The sequence below is a fragment of the Thunnus thynnus genome, chromosome 12 (genome assembly GCF_963924715.1).
Source record: "Thunnus thynnus chromosome 12, fThuThy2.1, whole genome shotgun sequence".
Classification (NCBI taxonomy): Eukaryota; Metazoa; Chordata; class Actinopteri; order Scombriformes; family Scombridae; genus Thunnus; species Thunnus thynnus.
In genome coordinates, this window is record NC_089528.1 from 14,029,652 (window position 1) to 14,054,939 (window position 25,288).

At 41.0% G+C, this 25,288-nt stretch overlaps 3 protein-coding genes and 1 long non-coding RNA gene across 4 annotated transcripts in view; 3 read left to right on the forward strand and 1 right to left on the reverse strand.

The window, feature by feature from the left end:
- Positions 1 to 1,914: 1,914 nt before the first annotated feature.
- On the forward strand, positions 1,915 to 12,902 carry LOC137194110 (uncharacterized). The gene is made up of 3 exons (XR_010930927.1): positions 1,915 to 2,065; positions 10,333 to 10,392; positions 12,803 to 12,902. It is a non-coding gene; the product is annotated as an uncharacterized lncRNA (long non-coding RNA).
- A 3,815-nt stretch (positions 12,903 to 16,717) lies between these two features.
- On the reverse strand, positions 16,718 to 17,729 carry ccl20a.3 (chemokine (C-C motif) ligand 20a, duplicate 3). Its single transcript, XM_067604647.1, has 4 exons — positions 17,590 to 17,729; positions 17,288 to 17,396; positions 17,119 to 17,193; positions 16,718 to 16,996 (listed from the first exon to the last, which is right to left on the reverse strand). Exons 1-4 carry the CDS (start codon positions 17,654 to 17,656, stop codon positions 16,948 to 16,950), a joined length of 300 nt encoding a protein of 99 aa, XP_067460748.1. The 5' UTR covers positions 17,657 to 17,729; the 3' UTR covers positions 16,718 to 16,947.
- A 2,750-nt stretch (positions 17,730 to 20,479) lies between these two features.
- Positions 20,480 to 21,271, forward strand: ccl20a.4 (chemokine (C-C motif) ligand 20a, duplicate 4). Its single transcript, XM_067604648.1, has 4 exons — positions 20,480 to 20,607; positions 20,775 to 20,886; positions 20,998 to 21,078; positions 21,205 to 21,271. Exons 1-4 carry the CDS (start codon positions 20,544 to 20,546, stop codon positions 21,212 to 21,214), a joined length of 267 nt encoding a protein of 88 aa, XP_067460749.1. The 5' UTR covers positions 20,480 to 20,543; the 3' UTR covers positions 21,215 to 21,271.
- Positions 21,272 to 21,947: 676 nt separating this feature from the next.
- capn10 (calpain 10) overlaps positions 21,948 to 25,288 on the forward strand; it is a 7,729-nt gene continuing 4,388 nt past the window's right edge. The window contains 9 exon segments of the mRNA XM_067605675.1: positions 21,948 to 22,280; positions 22,686 to 22,942; positions 23,374 to 23,505; positions 23,619 to 23,815; positions 23,996 to 24,225; positions 24,316 to 24,457; positions 24,568 to 24,734; positions 24,833 to 25,089; positions 25,182 to 25,282. Of these exon segments, the coding sequence (XP_067461776.1) occupies positions 22,796 to 22,942; positions 23,374 to 23,505; positions 23,619 to 23,815; positions 23,996 to 24,225; positions 24,316 to 24,457; positions 24,568 to 24,734; positions 24,833 to 25,089; positions 25,182 to 25,282 (1,373 nt within the window). The 5' untranslated portion in view covers positions 21,948 to 22,280; positions 22,686 to 22,795.

The following is a 25,288-nucleotide window of genomic DNA, read 5'->3' on the forward strand; positions in this document are numbered from 1 at the left end:
TGTTGCTCTCATTTGGATGTTTGAAATTAGACTGAATACTGAATAAATCGAGGTGCTATACTTCTGAGAGCATCATTCCCACCACTTATGCAAATTAGCCTTTAAATTCGCACAATAATCAGATGATGTGCCTCTTTGTTGAGATGTTGAGTGTGCTATTTTATAGTTTTAACAGAGACAAGAGCTGAGCATTTTCCAAAAAGAGCTAATTTGTGGTCGACGGCTTCTTGACTGCTGTAAAATTGTAGAGTCACAATGAAATGGGTGTGATCTTCCAGTCTGTGCTTCCTTCCTTCCAGTCCAAGGGTCTGGCCCTAATAAAGGCCTGTGTGGTGCAGCACAGACAGACCACTCTGCTGTGTGGAGAAATGTGTTCAATCACCATGGCTACCGGTCAGAGAAAAGCCCCTGCTGTGGTTATTAGGATTTCTCTGTCTGCTCACACACCGGCTCAGTATGCAGGTTAACAACTCACAGTCTGTATTATGGATGTGGATCTGTTTGTGTGTGTGTGTGTGTGTGTGTCTTCATCATCCCTGACCTGCAGGCCACATACACACTCTCTCTTCTCTTCGGTTGTCCATCGAGGACCTGGAGGATGTTGCTGCTGACCATAGCACTTGGCGACAGCTGTGTAGGGATGAGGTTTGTACGCTGGAGATGGAGCAGACAACCAGAAGACAGCAGAAGAGAGCCAGGAGAAATACAGCCATGGTTACCACCACCACCACATATACATGCCCCACATGTAAGAGAGCTTGTGGGTCCTGGATAGGACTGTTCAGCTATCAAAGATCTCACCATTAAAGGAGTGGATGTCGTTATCAGCTCTCGATGGACCACCGAATAGAAGAGAGAGTGTGAGTGTGTTCATGAGGCCTGCAGGTCAGGGGTGATGCAGTGTTGTAATTACCCCCATACAGACGAGTGTTGGAGTTTTTCCATTCAAAGCATTATCTCTAAAAAAAACCCCCGCCTCAAATGGACTACCCTGGTCTACTCCTGCGATAGCACACAGTGCCTCCCAACAGTATAGCACTGATGTGAGAAGGGGAACATGAGAAAGCTTTGAGCAGTATTGATTCAGCCGAGTACTCTCGGAGTGAGTACCAGAGGATCTGAAGAGAGAATTATCCATGCACCATTTCCTCCCCTACTCCTGTGTGGAAAATGCTGCAGTTCCAGCTTTCTCATAGCCTACATACAGCAGAAACACACACACACACACACACACAAACACACACACACACACACACACACACACACACACAGGACTTTCTTGAGGTTTTATGCTGCACAATAATGGCCGTTTGATTTATTTATAGCTGTTCCCTTCAAACTGGTTAATCCAGCATATTTTATTTTAGTCAGGTTCATCTTAAAATAGGACAAATAAAAAAAGGAAATTGAAAAAAAGGGAAACATACTGTTCTATTTCTGTAAATGTTAAGGTTTTCTCTATACTACATCATTTTTTCCTATAGTAAAATTGCTCTTGTGGGAATATTAGAGTCTATATTAAGTATGAGGTCATTATGAACAGCAACCACAGACAGATTTAGGTTAACATCAGTACTCAAATTTAGACTGTTAGTCTATATGAAGAGATGAAAGCCATAAACTGTCCACCGAGAGAGAGAGAGAGAAAGAGAGAGAGAGAGAGAGATAGAGAGAGAGAGAGAGAGAGGGAGAGAGAGAGGGAGGGAGACAGGGCATTGTCTGCATACTCCGCTTTGCCCCGAGTATCCTCCTCCACTCCCCACCCACATCCTGAATAATACACGACACGGCCCCCTCCCCGCTGCCCCACCGTCCAATGGCAGACGCGCATTTTATCAAGCTATCTCCTCTGAGCCAATCCCGGTCCTCCCGGTGATCCCTGTAAACCGGATGCCCTCCCTTCTGCCTCTCAAGCAGACGTAATCTGTGGATCAGAGAGGCAGGCGCTCAGTCGGTGTGGAGTTGGTCTCGGATGGAGGTGATGAGAGTGCAGATAACCACTGTGGCAGACTTGAAGAAAATCCACCTCGCCAGGACCATGAATCCTGAAGGAATTTTTTTCTTTGTAAGTATGCCACCATGTAAAATGCATAAAAAATAACCTTAAATAGGAGAGGCAGTGTTTTGTTTAATCCAGTGTAACCAGCGTAAAAAGATGCATTAGTTAGAAGGAAATATGCTTCTTTGACATCCAGGCTACTTTATTCATTTATCTGAAGACAGTATGGTTATTCTGATGAATATGCACATGTAATGATTGTGAAACTCTGTGACAAATTGTGATGGGCTCTGGGGTTGGCGCTCAATCAGGCGGCTTCACGTCTCTTAAAATCAGCGCATGTGAATTTGTTCAACATGCCAGCGGATAAAACAGCGTCTCTTTCATCGGTCATTTCGTAAGGGCATCCGTGTGACTCGGGGAGTGGGAGAAAAACGTGAGATCCAGTCGGTCTGTGCAACATGAAGCCTCTTTACGCACACTTCAACTTTTATACTAATGCTTTGCAAGACGCATATGGTACATATTGTACAGAGAGGCTACACGCTGTTTCGGTTGCTTGGAAAGTTTTAACGATATGTTTAAACAGCCAGCGGAGCCCAAAGGAATCCTGTTAGATGTCCAAACAATATAACTTTGATTCATTTCACTCACCAGACAGCCTCCAGTTCTTATTGGGCCCTGAAAAGTAGGCGAACACTGATAAATGGTGGCTATTATTTTTCAGCTGAACAATGCGCACCGGCTTTGTGTGGACCATCTGTCATTGTATCGACATTACAGCAGCCCTCCTGCTCCAAAGAATCCGAGTGAGACACCTGAAGAGCAGCAAACAGACAGCGATCATTCTGAGCCGCCACCCGTCTCTCGCCAAGCCGTGACTCATGGTGTGATACGTCTGTGTGGATGGATGGGTGCGTAACGTAGCCAAAAAAATAAATAGGCACCGGAGCAAAGTGGTTGCAATTAAAATATTTTAGGCTTACGTGAACAGATGCAAAACAACATAATGAAGCATGACTGTGATGCTTTTAAAATGTAGATGGAAAAGCGGACTACAAGTATGGCTTTTGCGCATCCTGAATTCTCGGAAACAGTCTTTGCGCATCTGACTTCCTCCCGGAATCTGGGCCTCCAGCACATGGCAAAAACAGCCAGACTGCCATTTTCAGGGTGGGCACTCTGCGAGGATGCACACTGACCAGATAAACACACTTCATCAAAGGCAACACAGGCTAAATTTTGGGGGCACAGTGGACTAATGTGCCACTCAGCTTTTCAGGTAGTTTAAATGAGCTGAGAGGCTTTTTTTTTTTTTTTTTTTTTTTAAAGGAGGCTTTAGAAACTGCCATGCCTAGTCTCTCAGCGTGCAGTGCCAAGCACTAATATGCCTTAAGGTTAATGAGGCAGTCTCCATAAATTCTTTTGCCATCTGGATATAGTAGGTCTAGACGCTTAGAGCAGCACTACATTTTACTGGCTATGGATTGTATACACAGCGTGCTTTAATGAAAAGACTAAATGCATGGCCTTTTACTGAAAAACAAATATTTATCTAATGCTCACACATATTTAATGGCTTGTACTTACATATCTTGTACATGAATTATTTAGGGGAAAAAAATCAGTGTTCTAAATAAATCTAAATAGAGAGATGCATAGACTGTACTGTAGGTGCTGATGTGATCATCTGTGATAGCCTCACTTCCGTCCTTCTCAGGGCTGAGTTACACATAATTCACTTTGTCCCTCATGAAGAGAAAAAGCAAAGAGCAGCGAATGTCCGAGTGCATATCTGTTTAATTCAGTTTTGAGTTGCTCTCAGAGAGTTATCAGGGTTGGATGAGTGAATGGAGCGAAGCCGCTGTCTTCCTGTCACTGCACTATGTGGGCAGAGGGGTGGTTGGATGTTGGTTTTTCTTATCTCCTGCTAGAACTATGATCATCATTCCTGTGTAGCTCATTATCACACGTGATGAGTTTCATCAGCAGCGCCCTGCAATTATGTCAAGGTGCAACCTATCACAGTAGACCACAGATCACTGTTGTTTCTCCATAGATACGTATGATCTCTTTCTCGACAGCATTCATAGCACAGTTCAAATTAACAAAAAAAAAAAAAATGCTCCTACAGTTTCTGTTTGTGAAAATGCAATGTTGTGAGCATCAAGGAGTCTCATCTCACTTCTCCCATCACATGACTCCCAGCAGACATCCTGTTCTTTCCCTGCTGCCATCAACCAGTGAACACACAAATGAGGAGGAAGAAAAAGGCTCACGACCCCCCTCATTCTTTCTCAATCATTAAAATACAATATGAAAACTTCTTTAATCCATTATTTCTGAGTCATCTGGGAGACATAAAAAGCGTAGATGCCCAGCGGATATCGAACCAAATTAACAAAAGTAGAGTTAGACCTCTGTCTTGTGTTTCTTACTTTTTCCACCTCAGACTTTATTTACATCCATGAATCCAGAGCAGCAGACAGCTGTTTAGCAGAAACACTTGGATTGTGTTCACAGGTAAATGAAGTTAAAGGTTGAATGAGTTCATAACAGCGGGAACCTGTGTCCATATGTGTGCTTGTGCTTCCCTGTGTGTGTCGTGGTTTTGGGTAAATGGAAAGGTTAGGTAATGGAGACCCCTGCTCAAGGCCTCAGGCATTACGGCATACTGCCTATCTAGATGAGTGGATGACCTCTGACCTCACGTCTAGCCACAGGCTTGGGTCTGCTTGGGTCAAGCCAGGTGGCTTCCAAGAGCCCGTTGGCCTGTTAGGGAGCACATGACATTTGAACTCTTTCCACTTCAGGACCAAACGCACTCTTTTGGTAATTAAGAAACTCTTACGCCTTGTGTGTGACTGTGTGTGTGTGTGTGAGTGTCAGCCTCGAAATAATTTTCCTGTGACTTATCAGCATTACAGGTACACTTACGGATTAGAAAACAGTTGTTAAGAGGTTAGAGAAATTTGTGAAAACCCGTTAAACCCAGAACATCTGCTTTCTGAAATAATGTGATTTCAGCCTTCCTCTGTTCTCCAAAAAGTCAGAGTTTTCTCCAGATTGTCAGATGCGTTCGAGGCTCCTTTTATCTAGAGGTTCATACTATGAGTTAGCAACATAGTCAAAGACAGATTTAGGTCTTCCATTAGACTTCAGCTCATTTATGAGATGTTAAATTAACAGAAAGACAAAAACATTGCATTAGTCCAGAGAAACAGCCTGTCTCAATTCTGTCACAACATGCTCTCTCTATTGTATCGCCATGCAAGAAAACTCCCCATGGAAATTTTGGAATCTTTCCCATTGTTCCTAAAGGAAAGGAGGCTTTCATATGGAAGTGGGGAACGCCAGGAAATGACAGGCATTCTTTGTGGACTGTTTGAAAATAAACTTCGTGGGTCCTCGCTTCCCTCTCGACAGCTAAGCAAAAACTAGAAATGAAGAGAGGATTATGGTCTTAACAATCCCTCAATGGCATTTTCACTTTCTTATGTTTCCTGCTGCAATTTGTCCCCAAAGTATATTTTCTTATTCAGCGCACTGGAGACATGCCATCAGGGTTTCAGCTAAAGAGCTTTTGTTGAGGGCTTTTCACTCTTTTCTCTACAGTTTCTTGAATGGGTGCATTCTTATTTTCTTCCTTATTTGTCCTTATTTTGCCTTATCTTCCCCCCCTGGCTTTAAACACAACCCTGCTGCTCCAGCTCTGCTTTATGAGGTGTGACAGTGAGGTCTGGTTGCCGAGGCAGGGTTGTGTGGACTGGAACGTAAAGCTTTACATTCAGCCGGCTGCGGTCGGTTTGGGGAGGACTTAAACTCACTTCACCCCTATACAGTACCTCGTATACAGGAGCTGCCTTCATTCTGCTGAGCTGGCATGAAAGTGCAGAATTGGAAGGAGGAAAAAAAAAAAGAAGAAAAAACATTCGACCTGCCTTCCTTAACCTCAGAGATCCTAATTGCCCACATACAGTCACTACCTTTACTAAAGGTACTGACTGAAAACTGAAAGAAAAGTAAAAACAGGTGGTCACGTTTTAATTTTGTTAAATCATATACAACATTTTTTTCTTCAATGTCAACAAGTTTAACATCTTTTTTAAGTGTACTTTAGTCCCAGGTGTTCATCTGTTCTCTGCAGCTTTGCACAACTCCCTCCTCCTTCCTTTTGAGATTTAATAACAGGTTTCATTTAACAAGCTCTTCTTTCTTAGCTGCTCGGTCTCGCCGTACCTCAGATTAACACTCACACCTTATTCTCCCCTCCTTTTTCTCTGTCTCTCTTCCTCCTCCTCCTCTTGTTGTTTTTCCCACCAGGCTAGTGGTAGTTCCCAGGTATTTGACCAGTGTAGCGTAGCCGGGAGGCTGGTTGTTCTGTCCTCTGTGAGACAAAGGCAGCGTGCCTGAAGGAGAGGGATGAAAGGAAACGGGGCTGTGCAGCCACTCCTTTTTACAATGGGAAACCTCCTTAGTGAGGTTGTAGAGCAAATAACCACCTTCTCTCTTCCTTTTTTTAACAAGCACTGAGACTGTGAGAGTGTGTCTCTATCCTTTTTTTTTGTAGTGGGAAGAGCGGTGCTGTGTATATGAATAAATGTGTGTGTGCGCACGCAAAGAGGAAAGGGTGGCCTTCGTGTCTGTGTGGAGCGTTTTTAGCTCTTCCCTACACCTGCTTAGTTTGAGCCGACAGATGGTGTTTCTCTTGTTAAAGATGTTTCCTGAATTACAGTTAGTTTTTTGTTGTGGTTTAAATGGAGGGAGGGTTAGAAAGCTTTCATTGATGTAAATGATTCCCATTTCATTAATTGTTCGGAAAAAAAGTAATTCTTAAAAAAGCATTTAGGGTTTCTCAGTGGTTTTTGGTGGAAAAATGATTCACATCCTGTACTTACATTAGTTGCAACACCACAATTTAAAATACTTCAGAACTGAATAAAGGCAAATTAATACCAGCAGTGAGTATACAGTAAAAATCTAAAGAATGAAAGTTTCATTGTGTCACATGTAGGAGTATTTTAAATCCTGTATGTGGTTCAAGTGGCACCTACTTCTGAAAAGTTCAAAATATGCTCCGCATTTTATGTGCTCACCATGTGTTTTGCATCTAAAATCTGAAAATCTTATTGGAATGTTAGAAAGTCAGATGTTTTCTGCTGAAATGTTGTGGAGGACGAGTCTGAAGTACCACAAGATTAAAGTTAAGTGCTAGTGCCTTAAAAAGCTATTTATGTACTTTACTTGAGCAAAAGTCTTTTGTTTTGTTATTTTCCACCTCTAGTTTGGGATTTTTCAGTCACATAGTTTTTGTTCAGTGACACATTTGTATTGTAAGTGAGCACAGTGTTGCTAATTGTTACCAATATTTTACATTATTACATTCTTACAGTTGAGCTGAATTATGCACATACACTCATGATTTCTGTGTCTGCTCGAACCTAGTGGCGCTCAGCGTAGTGTTATCATCTTGGGTGGTGGTCAGGGGGAGGGAGCGGAAGCCACAGGAGTCTTTTATGGCTCCAGTTCCAGAGACAACCTGTTCTCAGGCACTGCTCTTCTGGTACTTTTTTATGACATCATAAATTCCTCCATTTCCTCTGACCAGCCCTAGGTGGGTATAAAGGACATACCTGGTCAGTAATTGTCTGTCTGGCCTGCTCATCTGTCAGTCTCCTTCTACTGCTGGTGACTTCCTCCGGAGCCAGACTCTTAGACTGCCTCTCTTAGAACTGGACGGTGGACCAATAAAAACAGTGGTTTATTTGATGAGTGATACGGCAAAGAAGGTTCTCTGTGGAGTGTGGTTTTCTCAGGCGCCTTTTACTGCATCTCTGTTGGTCATTTAGGTCAGCGAGGGGAGCCAGGCCGGCACCCACGTTTAGTGGCCTTTCTGCATGCATGTGCACTTCGGACCGACAACAGCAGCCCACTCTAAGACCTGTTGATACCTTTTGTTTGTTGAAGTCTGAGGATGAAGAGCAGAAAAGAAAGGGTTAGGAGAAGAAAGAGGAGATTTTGAGGGAAAGGAGAAGCCCTCAGGAACATTCAGCGCTCACATTCATCTGATGCATGGCTGGGGCTCCTCGGGGAGGCTGGAACAATACACGCACCAGCACGACAACATTCCTCTGGGTTAAAAAGGTCAGGGGTCAAGCAACGACCCCACCCTGCCAATCAGTCCCTAGGCACTAACTCAGTACCTTTGTTTTTGGTTTATGTCTTCGCACTTGTTGAACAGACTCTGCACCTTGTGTTACAATGTGCCCTTTGCTCTCTAATAGACTCGATTGGCGTGAAACACTTTTACTATTTTATAATGTTCGTTTTCGTCAGTTTTGGCTCAGGTATTTATAGTTTCAATTCACAATACTGGGGGCTGTGTTGGAGGAAGAGATTTTTTTTTGTCATTGTTGTAGAATTACACTCCACAGAAAGAAATATTGCGTAAAACAAGAGGAGGAAACAGAAATAAATCAGCTAGAAGCTTTAAAGTTGTGCAAATTGATTCTTTGGCCAGGTTTGCCTTAAAATAACGTGTGTAGCCTATCTCACATGTAATTTTCCAGCCAGATGTTTGGAAAGCCCAGATCTATATATGGTAGAAAAAGAACCACCACAAAGCAGCCAAACTATAATTACTGCACATATTTTGAATTGATTTAAATGCTCACTTTATATAATCAGCCGACAAGGGTCAAATATTAGACCAATGAGGGCACTGTAGGCCCTCAGAGTCGTATTTTTCCTCCTTCATGAAAAAAATCCTGGTTAGATGTTTTTTTTTTTTTTTTCTGAACACCACAGCGCACTTCAAATAAAGTCTGAAGGCTGCCATTAAAGTGGAGCATATGCATGTGTAGGCATGGAGTGGCGTGTGAGGCCCCTGCAGGCAGACTGCGGGTCTGTTAGTCATTATGAGTGAATGTACAGTATACACTGGAGTGGACATGCAGCTACATTAAAGCCTCGCCCACTGCCACATCAGACCACCCTGGAGACACACCACTTACACTTCCTCCACTGCTTCCATTGCTCGGCCTCAGGGGAAGCGCGTTTGGGGATTTCCGGAGGATGCACTGGACATTAATCGTCTGTTGATTAGGAAACTTTCTGGTGAAAATCAGATTAATTGTGAATTTATATAATAGATGGTCAGATTTCCCAGACAAGCCTGCTGGTGCTTTTTCTCTTGTTTAATGTAAAAATCAATGGGCCTCTTTCAAGAATACTTTACTATTTTTATTCTAAAACTCTCTGACTTTTTTCTGCGAGGTTTGCTCGTACTAGTGTTCCAAGTCGGATTTAACAAACTCTCTTAACCGCCTGAACTTGTTGTAAATTGCTCGTTTCAGCCTGAAGATCGCTTGTTCAGGGGTAGGGGTGTGTTTGTGAGATGTGATCATTAACATAATCCATATAAGGCCCCATGTTCCGCCCCGTTCATGGGCAAGTTTTCTTAACATAAAAGTTCCCAAGGAGTCAAAACACTGGGTAGCTTCAAGTCCGGCTTTCAGAGATCAGTCGAAAAAAAAAAATGTAGGAATGTCAGTAGTCGGAGACCTAAAACAATTTGAAAATATGAATCCAGCTGCCAGCGACCAGAGCAGCTCTGCACTGTGACAGAAATAAAGAGGGAAAGCTTTGACGTGAAGGTAGATGCTAAAAAAAGCATCTATCTAAAGCACAGTGCTCCATGATGGGAGGCGGTCGTATGACAGTCACAGAGATATTAGAAGAGAATATTATAGTGCACAGGTGATGTTACACTGTCAGCTGCAACAGTAGATGATACCGGACAGAGAGCTGCAGCGAGACAGCGAGGCGGCTGTCTGAGTGAGAGAAGTTTCCAAGAAACTACTGAAATGTAGAAATCGCTGCACCAAAATATGCCAATAAAAATCATAAACACTAAAAAACCTTTCAGTAAATTGGCAGCCATGATGATGATAATATGGTAAACAGAGTATTAATTATGCATTAAATTTGTTTTAGTTATATATTTAATTTTTGTTAATTTCAGTATCATATTTAAACTGCAGATGAATTCAGATTAGGGCATCATAATTGTAAGTCAAACAAGTGTTTCTCCCATCTGACGAAAGGCAGAGATGATCTATTCATGATATGTACGACAGGTCAGGACCACTCATAAATTTCCTTCGTATGAGAAAAATTTATGAACGCCACAAATGTTCTTAAATCACTCATACGTACATCTTAAGAACAAATCTGTTTGTACGACTGCTTCTTGCATGAGGCCCGTTGTGTCTTTTGCCTCTAAGTGTTTTTGTTTATGTTTTATTATTTTTGCTTCCGTCTCTTCTTCATAGGTGTCACATGGCGCCTCTTCGTGCTGACTGTTGTGACTCCATGAAGACTGTTTCCATCAGGTATACTGCACTACTCATTTAAACAATCACAAACTATTTTAATTTCTCTACTGCTGAATATTTAGCATGTGTCACATTCCTTTGTCCTGTTTCTCGGTGGAGTAGCGTCACAGAAAGATGACTCTAAACCTCCTGAATTTTATCATGAATACTAAATCCGCTTACAGTAGAGGAAGGAGACATCACTCTCTATTAGTCTGCAGTTCAAAATGAAAGCCTATCTGGCTGCAGCTGTGGAGGAGCCTCCAAAGATGGGGACGTTTATTGTCGGGAACAAATAGAGCCTTTTTATTTTGTCTAGCAGCTGACGCCTCTCCCCACCCACTCCTTCAAAACCGCTTTTGTCAGTAATGTAGAGTGGCCCGTTCAGGCAAGAGCAAGAGACCATGAGAGAGTTTCATAGCAGAAAAAAAAATAAAGTGCGGGGTTTGTCTGTGATAGGCTCGGAAAGGAAAGGCCCGGCTGTTTGCCATATGGTGTAATTATCTGCTATTTCAAAAGATTATCTCCCTCCATCAATATAGTGTTTAAATGTGTACATATATGTGCGTGTGTGTGTGAGTGTGTGTGTGTGTGTGTGTGATTTGATCTCTGGTTTGTACCCCCGGTGTAACGTTGAGACTCTGTGGCCTGCAGTTTGGCCCCCCATTTAAGCTGGGTTAGCTATGATCTCCCCCCTCTAACCCCTATCCCTCCCGCCTCTGTGATCCCTCCCTCCCACACACACACACACACACACACACACACACACACATATATATATATGTATAAGCAGAGAGTCTCTCAACACAAAAGAAATATTCAGCTGTAGAGAGGGGGTCCCTCAGAGGGTGCGACATAGAACTGGGGGGGATTAAGAAGAAATGGCTGGCTGACACTGGGGTTGCCATGGCAAAGCCCCCTTTTCTCCTCTCCCTCGACCCTCCGCCTATTTTTCATTGTGGGGTGAGGTGTAAAGTGTGTGTGTATGTGAGAGAGAGACTGTGATGGAGTAGGGAAGATGTAATATGGCTTATGAATTTAGTCTCTTATCTGAGCTGGGCTGCTTCTCCTCCAGAGAGAAGAGACTTCTAGTTCACATACTGCAGCTCCTAAAAGCATAAAAAGCTCAGAAAACGTATTTTTTTCATCATGCGTGCAGTTAAAAGTGTTTTATGTTAATGTGTATATTAATTACTATGTACCTGTAAATATTATACTACATTATTTGACTACTTACTGGCTAATATAATTCTTTTTTTATGATTGTGAAAATTAATTTGTACATATTGATAGAGGAAAGCACGCAGTGAAAGAATGCAGAGGCGATAATTCAAAGAGCCAACCTACTCACGAGACAAAACCAAATTGTCTAGTTTACGAGTTTCTGAATTATAGCCGCAATAATGTGACGCATTACTCATCCATTGTAGCTACTGTGTTATCACGGTAGCCTGACGTTAGCCTCCCACCCCGGCGCAGTAATGGATGCAGGTCTAGCCTGCTCAATGACATCAGCGCCCTAAGCCGATGAAACGGGGTGATGAATGTCCATAGATCAGCGTTTACCATCCTGACGTCAGCCCCGGTCTGTGCAGCAGTGACACTGTCGGTAGTTGTTCCCCAGCAATGGCCTGCCTTTGACAATGGGAGCTCTCAGCCGGTGGCCCGGCGATGGCTGGGTATTAAAACCTTGGCTGCACAGTTGGACATCGCAGCATTGTTCTCCGGGTTAGATGTCCATAAGGACCGTGACAGGCTCGAAGATAGTTCTTTAATATTGTTCTGAGTGATGGCAAACCACAAAGAGTGTGTTTGCAGACCTTTAACACAACAGTACAACATTAATTTCACAATATTTTTTGTACAAACTACCTGATTAAAGGGTAATTTCATCCATTTTACAAAAAAAAAGGATCCCTAATGGTATCTAGCTAGTTACATATAGTTTTTATTTGCTCAGGTTTTGAAATATTCATTTTTGAGATTTCTGCCCACTCCCAATACAATGGAGGTGAATGAAATTTCATCTGTGCATTGAAAATTTTCAACAGTAACGATTGTCAGCATAGCTATGAATAATCAACATAACACAGCATCAAAAGTTTTCATAGGGACTATTTCTCCACCAGAAACTAGTTCTTAATCACATAAAGTCATTTTTCCAATGCCGTGAGCAGCACAAACAAAGTTCCATTCACCTTTTTTTTTGTATTAGTTTGGAGGCAGAAATCTCATAGACAGATGTCTAAAAAACCTGGACAAATTAAACCCAAGCAATCTGCACAGCATGTGTGGAGAAAATATGTGATTATGTAATTTTGGGTTAACAAATCCTTTATGTTTTCTAAGCTGCTGATTCTCACTATGCTGTAAAAAAAAATGCTGTGCAATATCAGTGCTAACAACTTCCTTTTCATGTGTGTTTCAGACGCTGTTACAGCCAATTTTGTGCCGAAGATGAAAGACTTCAAGTTCCTCTGATTAATGAGGTGGTGGTAATGCAATAAAGCAGATCCTCTCGGTTTGTTTTCCAGTTTAAATATATTTCATGATCGTGTATATAACATAACTAGAACCATGTTTGCCCTGTGGACAGCAGACATGTTCTGCCACTGTCCTGTGTCATCACATCCCTGTGTTGTGTGACTTGACCTCTGCGGTTTGAGCAACATCCTCGCCTCTACCCCTGTCCCCTGTCTGTCTGTCTGACTGTCTGTCCTCCTTCCTCTACGCCCTGCCTCGTCTGTCAGCTCAGCAGCTGCCGGTCCTGCTTGCCTCGGTGAACATTCAACGCTGTCGGTGAGTTTGGTATGGATCACATAAAAACCATCGACCGTTGACTGTGCCCCGCGGCTCGCTCCGACAACGTCAGGAATGAGCAAAAAATGCTCAGCTATGACGGACAAAAAAGGGCAAGTGGGCGCATGCAAATCCAGAGACGATGACGCATGCACACATACACAAAAGGGACACTCTGTTTCCACTGTACCCATAGACCAAAGGTCACAATCAACATTCATTGCTGTCGCTGGGTTGGACTGTGTAGAAAAGCTCACTGAACAATGAGTGCAACTGTGGCCCAGATCTGCCTGACTCGCGTCTCAGCCAATCAGCCGACCGGATGTGAAACACTCTGATTTCTTTATTTATATACTTCTTGTTTTTCACTTCTATTTTCTCCTCTCTTCCTCCCTCCCCGGCGCTGGGAGTCTTCAGGGGAAGAGAGAAAGAGAGAGATAGAGACATAAATAGACTTCTGGCTGCTTGCTTGTCCTCATCCTCCTCTCTTCTCCTCTAATTGGTGGTTATGTGTGCAGCAAGGGGGAAGGAAGCGGAGTGAATGTGTAATCATTTGGAGTCTCTTCTCCTTTAGATGTTTCATCCCTCTCTTTTTTGTTTGTCTAATTATACACTGTGCTCAGTTAACTCTGTGTTAACTGTGCGTCTGCGCTGGCAAGAATGAACGAGGGACAAAGAGAAGCAAGACAAAGGAACCAAAAGGTAGAAAGATTAAAGTACCAGGAAAATGATTATCTAATTATTAGTATATTTTGTGTAATATTCTTCCTGGCGCTGCTGCAAATGTGCTGAAAGAAGATTGTTTTCACCTTTACGGCTGAGGATGTCTCATTATCTGTGTTTGAGTTTCATGAGAGACTGTCTGGCTTCCTGCCTGCCCGCCTGCCTGCCTCTGTGTGTGTGTGTGCTCGCATGTGTGTGTGTGTGTGCGTGTATGCTATGATAGAGGACCTGTCTGCTGATCTCAGAGTGCAATATGTTATTTCCTTCTATACTAAAGCCAGCTCCCCTGTGAGAAAGCAGTCTATAACCTTGTCTTCCTTCAGACAGTCTGGGACCGGCCATGCAGCTGCTGTTTCTCATTGTTCCTCTCTATAACAACTCTGTCTTGTTTCATTATTTCATGTAATGTAAACACACATACACACATATTCATAGGAATGTGTACATGATTCATTAATAAATGCAATAAAGTTAAATCAGACCCGAATCACTAGTGTGTGGTGTGATTATTTGGTTTGTGAGTTTCATCTATAACTAAATCAACTTCTTCACTCCTTCCAACTCCATCTTTCCATAGTCGCTATCACTCTTTCTCTAACAGTATGTGCTCGCTCTGCCATTTAGTAACCAAGCCTCATGTCCATGTCCCTCTCTCCCCGCTCTCTCTGTATTATTCATAGAAAAGCACTCTGTGCACTGGTGCAGAACAGTGGAGGTGATGTAATAGTGGCTGGGAGCATGGCTCTGGACTGTCATTTGGGATGGATTCATGCGACAGGAGAAAACTCTCAGTTTGTTCAGCTTTGTTGGTGTTGCCAACAGCTAAGGCATGCGATGATGATGATGATGATGATGGTGATGATGATGATGATGATGATGATGGGATGGGACTGGACACATTTATGACACAAGTATCATGCAGATTAAATTTTAGAAAAAACCCCACATTTTTAAAGACCTGAAATACCCCCATGATTCACCCTGTTGTGCAAATGTTATAGTGAAGTCATAGCTGAAGTCTCGTGATGCAGCACTAAACATTGTCATGCTGTGTGATGAAACGTTTTTCATAACACTGAACCAACAAAACTAACAAAAGGAAAAGTGCTGCTGAAACATTAGTTCACAGCACTTGTTCTAGTGATGCTGCCTCCATCTAGTGTTCAAAGAGTTTTTCACACGAGTTCATGATGACGCGGATCGTTCAGTCTGATTATTGTGGAAAAGAATTAATGAAATTATGCAAAAAAGGAAAATCAGCTAATTACTTATTTTCACAGTACAACCAGTGTTACTTGATGATTTTAAGTGATCTGTTGTCTTTTATTTACATTTGTACCAGGCCTTGTGCCAGTTCAATACTTTGTAACCCTGGTTTTGGTTGTGTATATTTAAATTGTTATATAGATAAATACTTAAATCCAAGTAACAGTTTATCTTAATGAAGTTACCGGAACAAAATCCATCAATCATATTATAAATGAGAAATATAGATGTGCTTAAAGAAATGTGATTTAATCATTAATAAAAGGTAATCTGTAAACACACTGTCAGTGTATGTTTTTATATTTTATTAGTCCTCACAATATTAATTAAAGCAGGGATCTTAAACTAACAACCAGATGGGGGCATCAAGACAATTTCAACGCCTATCTCATGTTTCATTGTTGTTATTGTTACATCTGGCCTGAAAATTTATATTTTTATTTTTTCCCCATTTATTTTACAGCAATCATTTAAGGCTGCAAAAGAATACATATTGTTTGTTTTTTTTAATTTCACAACTTGCAGAGAACTACTAGAGTGACGATCGTTTTTTTTATTGAGTGTAACGTGTGACTGTCATTTACGAGACGAAATCTGCTGTTTTTATACAATCTCATGCAACATTACTCGTCATGAGGAGCAATATACTATATAGAGGGAGAGGAGAGTGAAACTCAAGATGCTTAAGTGTATATGGTTGAAGTAGATTGTGGAAGAAGGCAATTTAGTTTAGTTAAATCTGCCGAGTGTTCAAGCACTCCCCCAGGAGAGAACAACCTGGCCAGTGGCCCCCAGGTACAACAATTTGAGACGTCCGGACTGAAGGCTCCAACTGCTCATGAAACTTAATGCACATTTAAAAGTCCTCCCTTCTGTAAACTTATTAAGTAACTGCACAATGAGTATTTTCATTAAAGGACAGAAAATTTGTTTGAAAAATGTGTTATGGAAATTCCCATTTGATGTAAAGGTGAAACCTTAAAAATTAGGCCTCTTGGATTTGAATATTTAAAAAATGTAAGCATACAGTATCAATAAAGTGTTGGACCTGAAGATACAGAATTTATTGTGTATAGTGTATTTTATATTATGAAATAATATTTTTATTTTTTACTTTAAACCTATTTAAGGAGGAATCTTGGTTCAAGACATTCTTATCAAGGTACTTTTTAAACATTTATTGTTGGTAAGTGTGTGGAGCCTATAAATGCAACAGTCCATACGGCTGATGTCAGTATTAATACATTAGCTGTGTATGTCAACATGGAAATACTTGTTCTGCTATGTACTTTAAATAAACAACTCTGTTAACTTCCACTTTCACCACTTTGTGTTTATTTGTTACCATTGTGTCACACAAACCTTCCAGAGCTGGGATTTTTTAGGAAAGTTAAAATAAAAGGCGGTATGTTATCAGGGAAGTGTGCACGTGTCGTAATTACAGTATGTTTAAAGTTACACAATACACACAGAGGAATGTTTTCATTAGGAGATGTACGTACTCAAATTATGGTTCCCTTTTGCAATGAGTCCACAAAACAATTAATTGGACAAATTATTATTTTTCAACAAAACTTTAATTATATATTTCATAACATAACAATTACAATAGCTTACAAAGCTGGTACAACTGAGCTGACACACTTGGACAGGAGTTCACTCAATTATAAAAAATGTGAAAAAATTCTGGCAAAAAAGCAAAGCTGAGATATAAAACTGTTCACAGTAGCGAGGCTCCACCGCCCCCCTTCAAAAAGCAGAATATCTTCTTTAAACCTTTGAAGTTTACTGTGGCGCCTGTGCAGTGTTCATATGAACCCTTTGTGCTTTGATCCTGCAATGATGATTGATCGAGTTATTATTTGCTCTGAAAATGCATTTCACAGTCAACACAATTATACTATTTGTTGAGTATGTCACAACGATTTCCTAAAATAAACCTCAGACATATCTTACCTTAGACGGTCGATATACTTCATCACCCAGTCCAAAGACGGATTGGTGCACGCTTTACCCATATTTGTGTGGAAACTGAAGGATTAAATAATAAGATTAATATTTATGCGCTTATGATAAGCATTAGTAATGTGTCATGTATAATGTATGTCATTTCATTGATACTCACATGATGGCATTGATAGGACACATCTCGTTCACAGTCTGGACTGAGTACCCCTTGATTTTAATAAATGGTAATCTGCCAGTCATGTATTTTGTACAGCATCCATGTTTCACTGTCAAACAAGAGAGAAGACTATCTGATTAGATACTGGAGAAGAGCAACAGTGAAATACATCTATGCATCACAGCCAGGCTAGTGGAATTTGGATTTAAAGTAATGAAACTATATGACAAATACTAAACTAAACTAAACTTAAAAAAAGAAAGACATGGAGGCAGACATGAGAAAAGAAATCCGGTGCGTACTTGCAGATGTGTTTATGGCCAGCAGACAAATGCCGAAGAGCATCACCAGAACTTTGACTGACGGCATGTCTTCCTCTGTGTTGGCAGGAGTGATTGAGCTGTTGTCTTGTACGTCCTCAGGTGGAGCTGGAGACTGTAGTGACACGTAGCAACCTTATATATTTCTCTGAAAACAGGAAACCCTCTCTTGAAAGGATGAGTCCTGTCCATGGTTGCACCAGCACAGAAAACCCCCCTCATTTTCCCCTGAAAAAGGGGAAGATGAGTGGGGCGTGGGTGGGGGGATGCTTTAACATGTTTATTTTCAGCAGATCATATCAATTATGAAAACTCCATGTATATGAATGTTGTTTGAAGATAAAATTGTTCCAGTATATTTACGTGCCCTCATAAGACTGATAAAACAAAAATCAGTGAATTAAATTCTGTTCAAGGTTCACAATTTTCAGGTCTGTCTTAAAACAATAGTCAGGTGCAAATACGAAGGTTGAAACATGTTTTTTGTGCTTTCAATATAAGTGATGGGGGACAAAATTCACATCCTTCCCTCCATGCAAGAATGTATTTAAAAGTTTATTTGAAGATAAAATGAAGCTTCACTTGTCCAAAATAGTCAAATCAAGTCAATATCTTTCAAAGTTAGTCTTTTTAATGCCAAATTACTTCTTTTTGTTATGATCCTTCTACTGCAGCTGAACAATGAAACTCAGATTACTGAAGCCTAATATTATCATCAGATAAACTTTTAAATATACTTTTGCTGTGGATCTTGGCCTCCATCACTTACATTTTAAGTACATTTGGAGATCTTCTCACGGCCTTATTAGAGAAATTATGATGTGGGATGTGGAATCACACACAGGTATTTTCATTACTACACTTTCACACAGGAGAGAGACCAAACCAACATCAAAAAGGTGTTACTAATATCTGTTCCTTTCACAATGGAAGAATATGTTTGATTCAAAAGCTTTGACATTTAGAAGTAAGTTGGAAAAGAGTTCAGAGAGGATGGAGAGTTTAGGCGTCACTGCAGACCTCATTATGTGCTGACTTGACGTGGGGAGCTTCAAGTGGGTTACTCTGAGGTTGCACAAAGGTTCTTTTCTAGGTCAGTGCAACATATACCATGTACTTGAGAACCATGCATCACAGGAAAAAAGTGCATAAAAATAGGTCATGATAAGAGTTATGTGTCTCTAATAGTGCACGTCGAACTTTCCACCAAAACCCCCCCTCGCATTGCACATTACAGATATCTTGCAGGATGTGCTGAGATCATCACTTTATCTCTTATGTCTTTCTTTAAATCTTCCAAAATGCATTTCTAACTTTTCATCCATAAATCAATGTAGTGTCCAATTCTTGCCTTTAATTCAGACTTCAGTTTCTGATGTTGTTCTTTCTGTGACGCTAAATGTCTCCTATGTGATTTAAAGGACGGCTTCAGATAATTTCACATATCTTAATACAATACTCACATGTCCATATGTACATTGAAACAGTTATTGATCGCTGTAATCATTCCTGCTGTAATTCAAATGTAAGCGATGGACATCAACAGTCTGTGTTCAGTGTGTTATATCAGCTGAAGCTAATATGAGTCATTCACACTCTGTGTCAGTCAGATCAAGTAAGTTATTGTTTTTTTCTTTCAAGACTCCAAACAAAAACTATTTCAATATACACATGATGGCATGTGAGTATTGTTTTAAGACAGACTTTACAGAGTTTCAGTATTTGTTTTATTGAGTCTCTCAGCTGCATTTGACACCGCTGATCATAAAATATTAATGGACAGACTTGAACACTGGTTTGAACTGGTTCAGGTCTTACCTCCACAACTATTTTTTGTCAGTTGGTAACTGTGCATTGAAGCAAATCAGAAACAACATGTGAGCAAATAATAGGAAGAGGCAGTTAACCTGTAGGTGTACAGTTATCTTATCTATAAAGTTATCTTTTACCTGTAAAGTTCATTTCAATACCTCATAAATGTTTGTTGCATTTTAAATGAAAAATATACTGCTACTTATTTTTTTGTGAGACAAAGAAGACTTTTTTAAATGTTTAAATGGTTTGTTGTGCAAAATGTGCTGATAAAACTTTGATATCACTACTTCTACATTGTAGTCACATCTGCATCACTCTAATTGCATATTTGTATATAACTATAGTGTATAAAAACTTTTATAAGCAATGGTGATGTGTAATATTTCACAGGAGTGTTTACTGAGAAATTATAACATAAGTTTAGATGATAACTGGATGCAAGTACATTAAAAAAGATGATAAAAGGTTTGCTGTTGTAACAAAGACCAGGTTGTCTTCTCTGTATGCGTCATAATGTTGTTTGTCTGCAGCATTAAGGTCACAGGATGTTGACTTGTGGGGTATGGTTATGATTTGCTGTCAAACTATTGTATTATATTCTACGTTGTATGTATCTTGTTCTCAAGTCTCTCTTGAAATATGGATATTGATCTCAATAAGACTACCTGATTAAATAAAGTTAAACAAATAATACTAATCGCTTTTGAAACTCATTAATTGTGTCTAATAGTATTTATATTCAATGAATGAACAACATTCATTGAATAAAATTGATTGTTATGTATTTTTCTCATTATCATTCATTATCAGCATAACAGCATCATCATGCCATCATCAAACAAATATATATGTATGTATATCCTGTATCCCTCAATCATGCGTTGTCAGCAAACAGAAGCGGGGATTTTGTTCCACCACTGATGGTAAAATTACCGTGGCACTTGAACTATACATGTTACATGTGTTAACCGGTTTTCCAGTTAATCTTGTGGCAGTCATGACGTTCCATTTGACAGACTATTTAAACCTGATTGTCAAAGACAAACTTAACCAGTTCATCCCATCTGAGGACCCATATCAGAAAATTGATTTACTGATTGCTGAAGAGAAGCTGAGAGAAGATGGCAAAGCTCGCTGTGTGTGTCTCCGTACTGCTGGTGCTGCTGGTGGCACTGAATGAGAGCAGTAAGTATGACCTGATTTACCTCTACGGTTACATTTAACTGCTGTTAAGAGAACAGTTGTTGTTTTTTTCTAGATTTTGTACTGTTTTCATATTGCAGTGGCTCATTAAAACAGGAAAAAAAAAACTTCTTTCGTGCTAAAATGTTTGTGGTGTCTCTTCTTTAAAGGTTCCATGAGGAGTTGCTGCACAAAGTACCAGGAGAAACCAATCCCAGTGGGACGACTGATAGGCTACACAATCCAGGAGATCACAGATTACTGCAACATCAAGGCAGTAATGTAAGAAAAATCTACATTCAGTGCAACTGAAACAACACACGTTACTATAAAGTAAATGATAACTGTCAGATCAGTTGTAATGTCTGAACTTCTTCCCTTGTGTCAATACAGGTTCAAGACAGTGAGAAACAAACTTGTCTGTGCCAATCCTGAAGCAGAATGGGTGAAAAATGCCATGGCATCTGTGCCAAGGTAAGATCATTACTCTATTTAAGCGGTCTGCTTAAACAGTAAAACAGTACAGACACCAACATTGAGTCTAGATTGAACAATCTTGTGTGCATCGACTAATGTTTTCCTTCTATTTCCTCCAAATAGAAAACGGTGAACTGCATCTACACTCACCTGAGGAAATCAACTCGAAAACACACAATTTGGATTTAACATATTTTTTTTGAGTCAATAAATCTAATATTTTTGTAATAATTTGCTGTTTCTGTGTTAATCTTAAAATCAGCGGTGGAAAGTGACAATATACTAATATTTAATCAAGTGCTTTAGTTTAGTGCAATTTTGAGGTACTTTACTTGAGTATTTCCATTTATGCTACTTTATACTTCTACTTCACTACATTTATCTGACAGCTTTAGTTACTTTTCAGATGAAGATTTGACACAATGGATAATATAACAAGCTTTTAAAGTATGACACATTGTTAAAGATTAAACCAGTAGATTCTCACATGGTTTCATTTTTTAATAAATGTTCAAATGATCCAATATTTCACCAAAAATCAAAGATTAGAGAAATAGTCTTTGTTTTTTCTTCTTTCCTCTCCCATTAATCATCGCACGACCCCTCAGATTTATCTGGTGACCCTTTGGAGGGGCCTGACCCCTAGGTTGGGAACCACTTGACTAAACTAGTTTACTGTATATAAAGTAGATCAAACTAGCTCCACCTCCAGCAGCTACAACAGTGACATGCTGCTTACACAGTGATGCTCCAGTATTAATAATCTAATGATGTTATATATAATAATTTATCAGTCACAGGGATGAAATGAGTATTAATGAGTATAATTGCTGTATTGGTACTTTTACCACCAGTAGGCGGCAGCAGTGTCCAACAGGAAAGATTCACTTATGAATGAGCCTATGGATGTCCAAGCGGAAGGGACTTTATGTGTTTTCATATTCAGCAACATGAAATGTCTGCATCGCGTATGTCGCCAATCATAACGAAATCCTTTACGCTTTTGGATAAAAAATATCTGCTGTGCTGTGGTGGTGGTGGTGGTAGCTCTGAAACTATGATAAGATGAAGCGATATGGACATGCTAACGTTACATCTGTGCATTTGCTACAAGCTAGCTGTAGCTAACGGTTGTTAGCTGCTATGTTATGAGGAGGGCTGACAGCAGCGAGGGGAAAGATGCTTAAAAGAGGAGCAAGGTAAGAAATAGAAAGAACAGGAGGGGGTCAGATAATTACCTGCTGTATTACTAACATTACACCTAAGCATGGAGGCCCAATTTCTATAGCTATACTTTATATTTCGCTGTTATTACGATGGTGTTAGTGGATGAATTTAAGCTCTTGTCGAATATCAACAAAATATGGTTTATTCCCCCTAAAACAAACATACTTACAAATCTACTTTGATGTAAAACTAGCTAATCTATTGGAATATAATTTTATTTATATCAAGAATATATGTGGACTAAATGAAGGCTTATTTATTAAGTGTATTCACAGATTTTCAAGTTCAGCACTGCATAACTTTGCATGCTTCTGGTGCTGCTTCAGTATGATTTCAGCAAAAAAGATAACACATACATTACGTTACATTGTTTTTAGGTGCTATACAAGTGTAAAATGTACATGGGGGCGGTGAGGATGGTCACAGTTGGCTGAGGTTCACCCACTGACCCAGAAGGCACAGTCCCAGGTTCAAACACACAGGAGCCATGAAAGCAGAGGGAAGGGCAGAGTGTGCAGGTGAGGAGGCTCTGTTTGAGGACCTGGACTTCCCTGCTGACGACACGTCCCTGCTCTCTGACAGCTCCACGCCCATCGCCAGGCTGCAGGGAGATGTCACCTGGCGGCGCCCACAGGTGAAGGGGAAATTGGAAATGCCACTGGGAATTCCATATTTGTTTTGGTTTGTTGTGGCATGATTGTGTGAGTTTTTTTATATCAAGTGATTGTGTAGCGTTTTGGCTTGTGGTCGTCACCTGTCACAGACGGATATGTTTGAACAAAGAAGGAAATCCCTCATCAGGTTGTTGATTTGAGCACTGCGGGCTCAAACTTATTGTTGAGTATTTCCCCCCCAAAAAAAATTATGTGATAAAAAAACTCCCAAAGGAGCCACACAAATAGTGTGACAAAAGAATACTGTGAGAGGCCCTGACCTCCGTGTTCAAAACGACAGGTTCAAGCCTTTGAATCTAACATTTATTTAAATCAACATTAAATGCTCAACACACACCTTCTGTATGTCAGAGTGTCTCATTCCATCTTAAATTCAATCTCACACCTTCAGGAGATCTGCCAGTCACCAGCTCTCTTCCCTGACAACATCAACTTGGCTCATGCAAAACAAGGCTTATTAGGAGACTGCTGGTTTCTCTGCGCCTGCTCCGTGCTGCTCAAAAACAAACATCTACTGAACAAGGTAGGGCTGCAGTATCTGTATTGTCATTTAGATTTTAATAATTATGTGAACAGTTTATCAGTGTTTTCTGGGTCCTGCACTGCTTTACTTGCTCACTCCATGACCCTCTGTAGGTGTTGCCTCCAGACCAGCCCCAGTGGGGTGATGGCAGGTATAGGGGCTCCTTCCAGTTTCACTTTTGGCAGCAGGGACACTGGACAGAGGTGACCGTCGATGACCGCCTGCCCTGTATTAATTCAGCTCTCTGCTTCTCACGCTGCCACTCCCTCAATGCCTTTTGGGTAGCCCTATTGGAGAAGGCCTACGCCAAGTGAGTAGCTTGTGGAATTTCCCTGTCTTATCTCTCAATTTACTTACACTGAACTTTGATTTAGGAGAGATCTTTTGGTGGAACTTTTGGAGGGATTTTTTAACCTGGTCATACATTGCCAACAATGCATTTAGAGGATTGTGGAAGTCCCGTTAACCTGTCCCATTCCATCCTCTTTAGGCTTCACGGCTCATATGAGCGACTGTGGGCAGGGCAGGTGTCGGAGGCCTTGGTGGATTTGACAGGGGGCCTGGCGGAGCGCTGGAGCTTGGCAGACTTTGAATCAGAGGAGGAGCAGAGACCAGAACAGGACAGTGACCAGGTCAGGAGGAGAAGGCTGGACCTGAACCTTCTGTACCTGGTGAAAGACGACTGCACGCTCAGCTGCTCCACTCACAGCAGCCCTGGAGGTCTGAAAAGTGTTTTATTTTTGCATATACAAGGGTGCTTTTTTAAAAATCTTGTTCTGCATCACCTGGTGTTCTCTTTGCCTGTTTTAGGTGCCAGTGAGCTGGGTCAGTACCATGCTCTGACTGTCATGGAGTGGTTGGACGTGAAGACTGTATCAGGGAGTGAAGTGCGGCTTCTCAGGATCAGAAACCCCTGGGGGAGATGCTGCTGGGGAGGAGCCTGGATAGAAGGGTATAGTTGACCTGTCTGTGTGTGTCACAGTGAAGTAATTCTCCTTGTAGATGTGTGTAACCTCAGTCAGAGTTGATCTACATTTGCTCTCTCTTCCTCTCTCTCTGCAGTGGTGCGGGGTGGAGTTCTGTAGACTCTGTTTGTGCCTTGGACCTACAAGCCAAGGTGGCAGAGGGCGAGTTCTGGTTGGATGAGACAGAATTCCTGTCCCAGTTTGATGATGTCACAGTGGGCTACCCTATCAGTGAGGAGGGACACCTAAAAAGTGTATATACCGGTAATTCCCTTATTTATCTAAAGAGGATTTTAAACTGTCAGTCTCTGTGCCCTTCTTGGCACCTTTTTTTTAACCTTGACAACTCTGTCCACCAACAGGAAATCTGCTGACACACAGCCATCAGCTGGCTGGCCGGTGGATTAAAGAGCACTCCGCTGGTGGCAGTCGAAACAGCAGCAGCTACAGCAGTAACCCCAAGTTTTGGCTCAAAGTGTGTGAAGGAGGAGAGGTGCTGGTAACCCTGCTGCAGCATAGGAAATGGAGGAACACGGACAAATATGCACAAACACCTTTTGAGGACAGCAAGAACACAAAGCACCAGCACTACCAGGCTATCGCCCTGCACATGTGGAAGGTTTGTGCCATCACTCACAGGAAAACGAATGTTGCTGTGTGTGTGTGTGTGGCTTTGTGTCAGTTTTTTTTGTTGCATTTTTCTGTCACCAGGTAGAGAAGAAGCGTTTTAATCTGAGCAGGATGTTAAACAAACCTCCTTGTGCTTCTACTCACTGTCACACCTATGAGAGAGAGGTGATGCTCCACAGGCAGTTGGA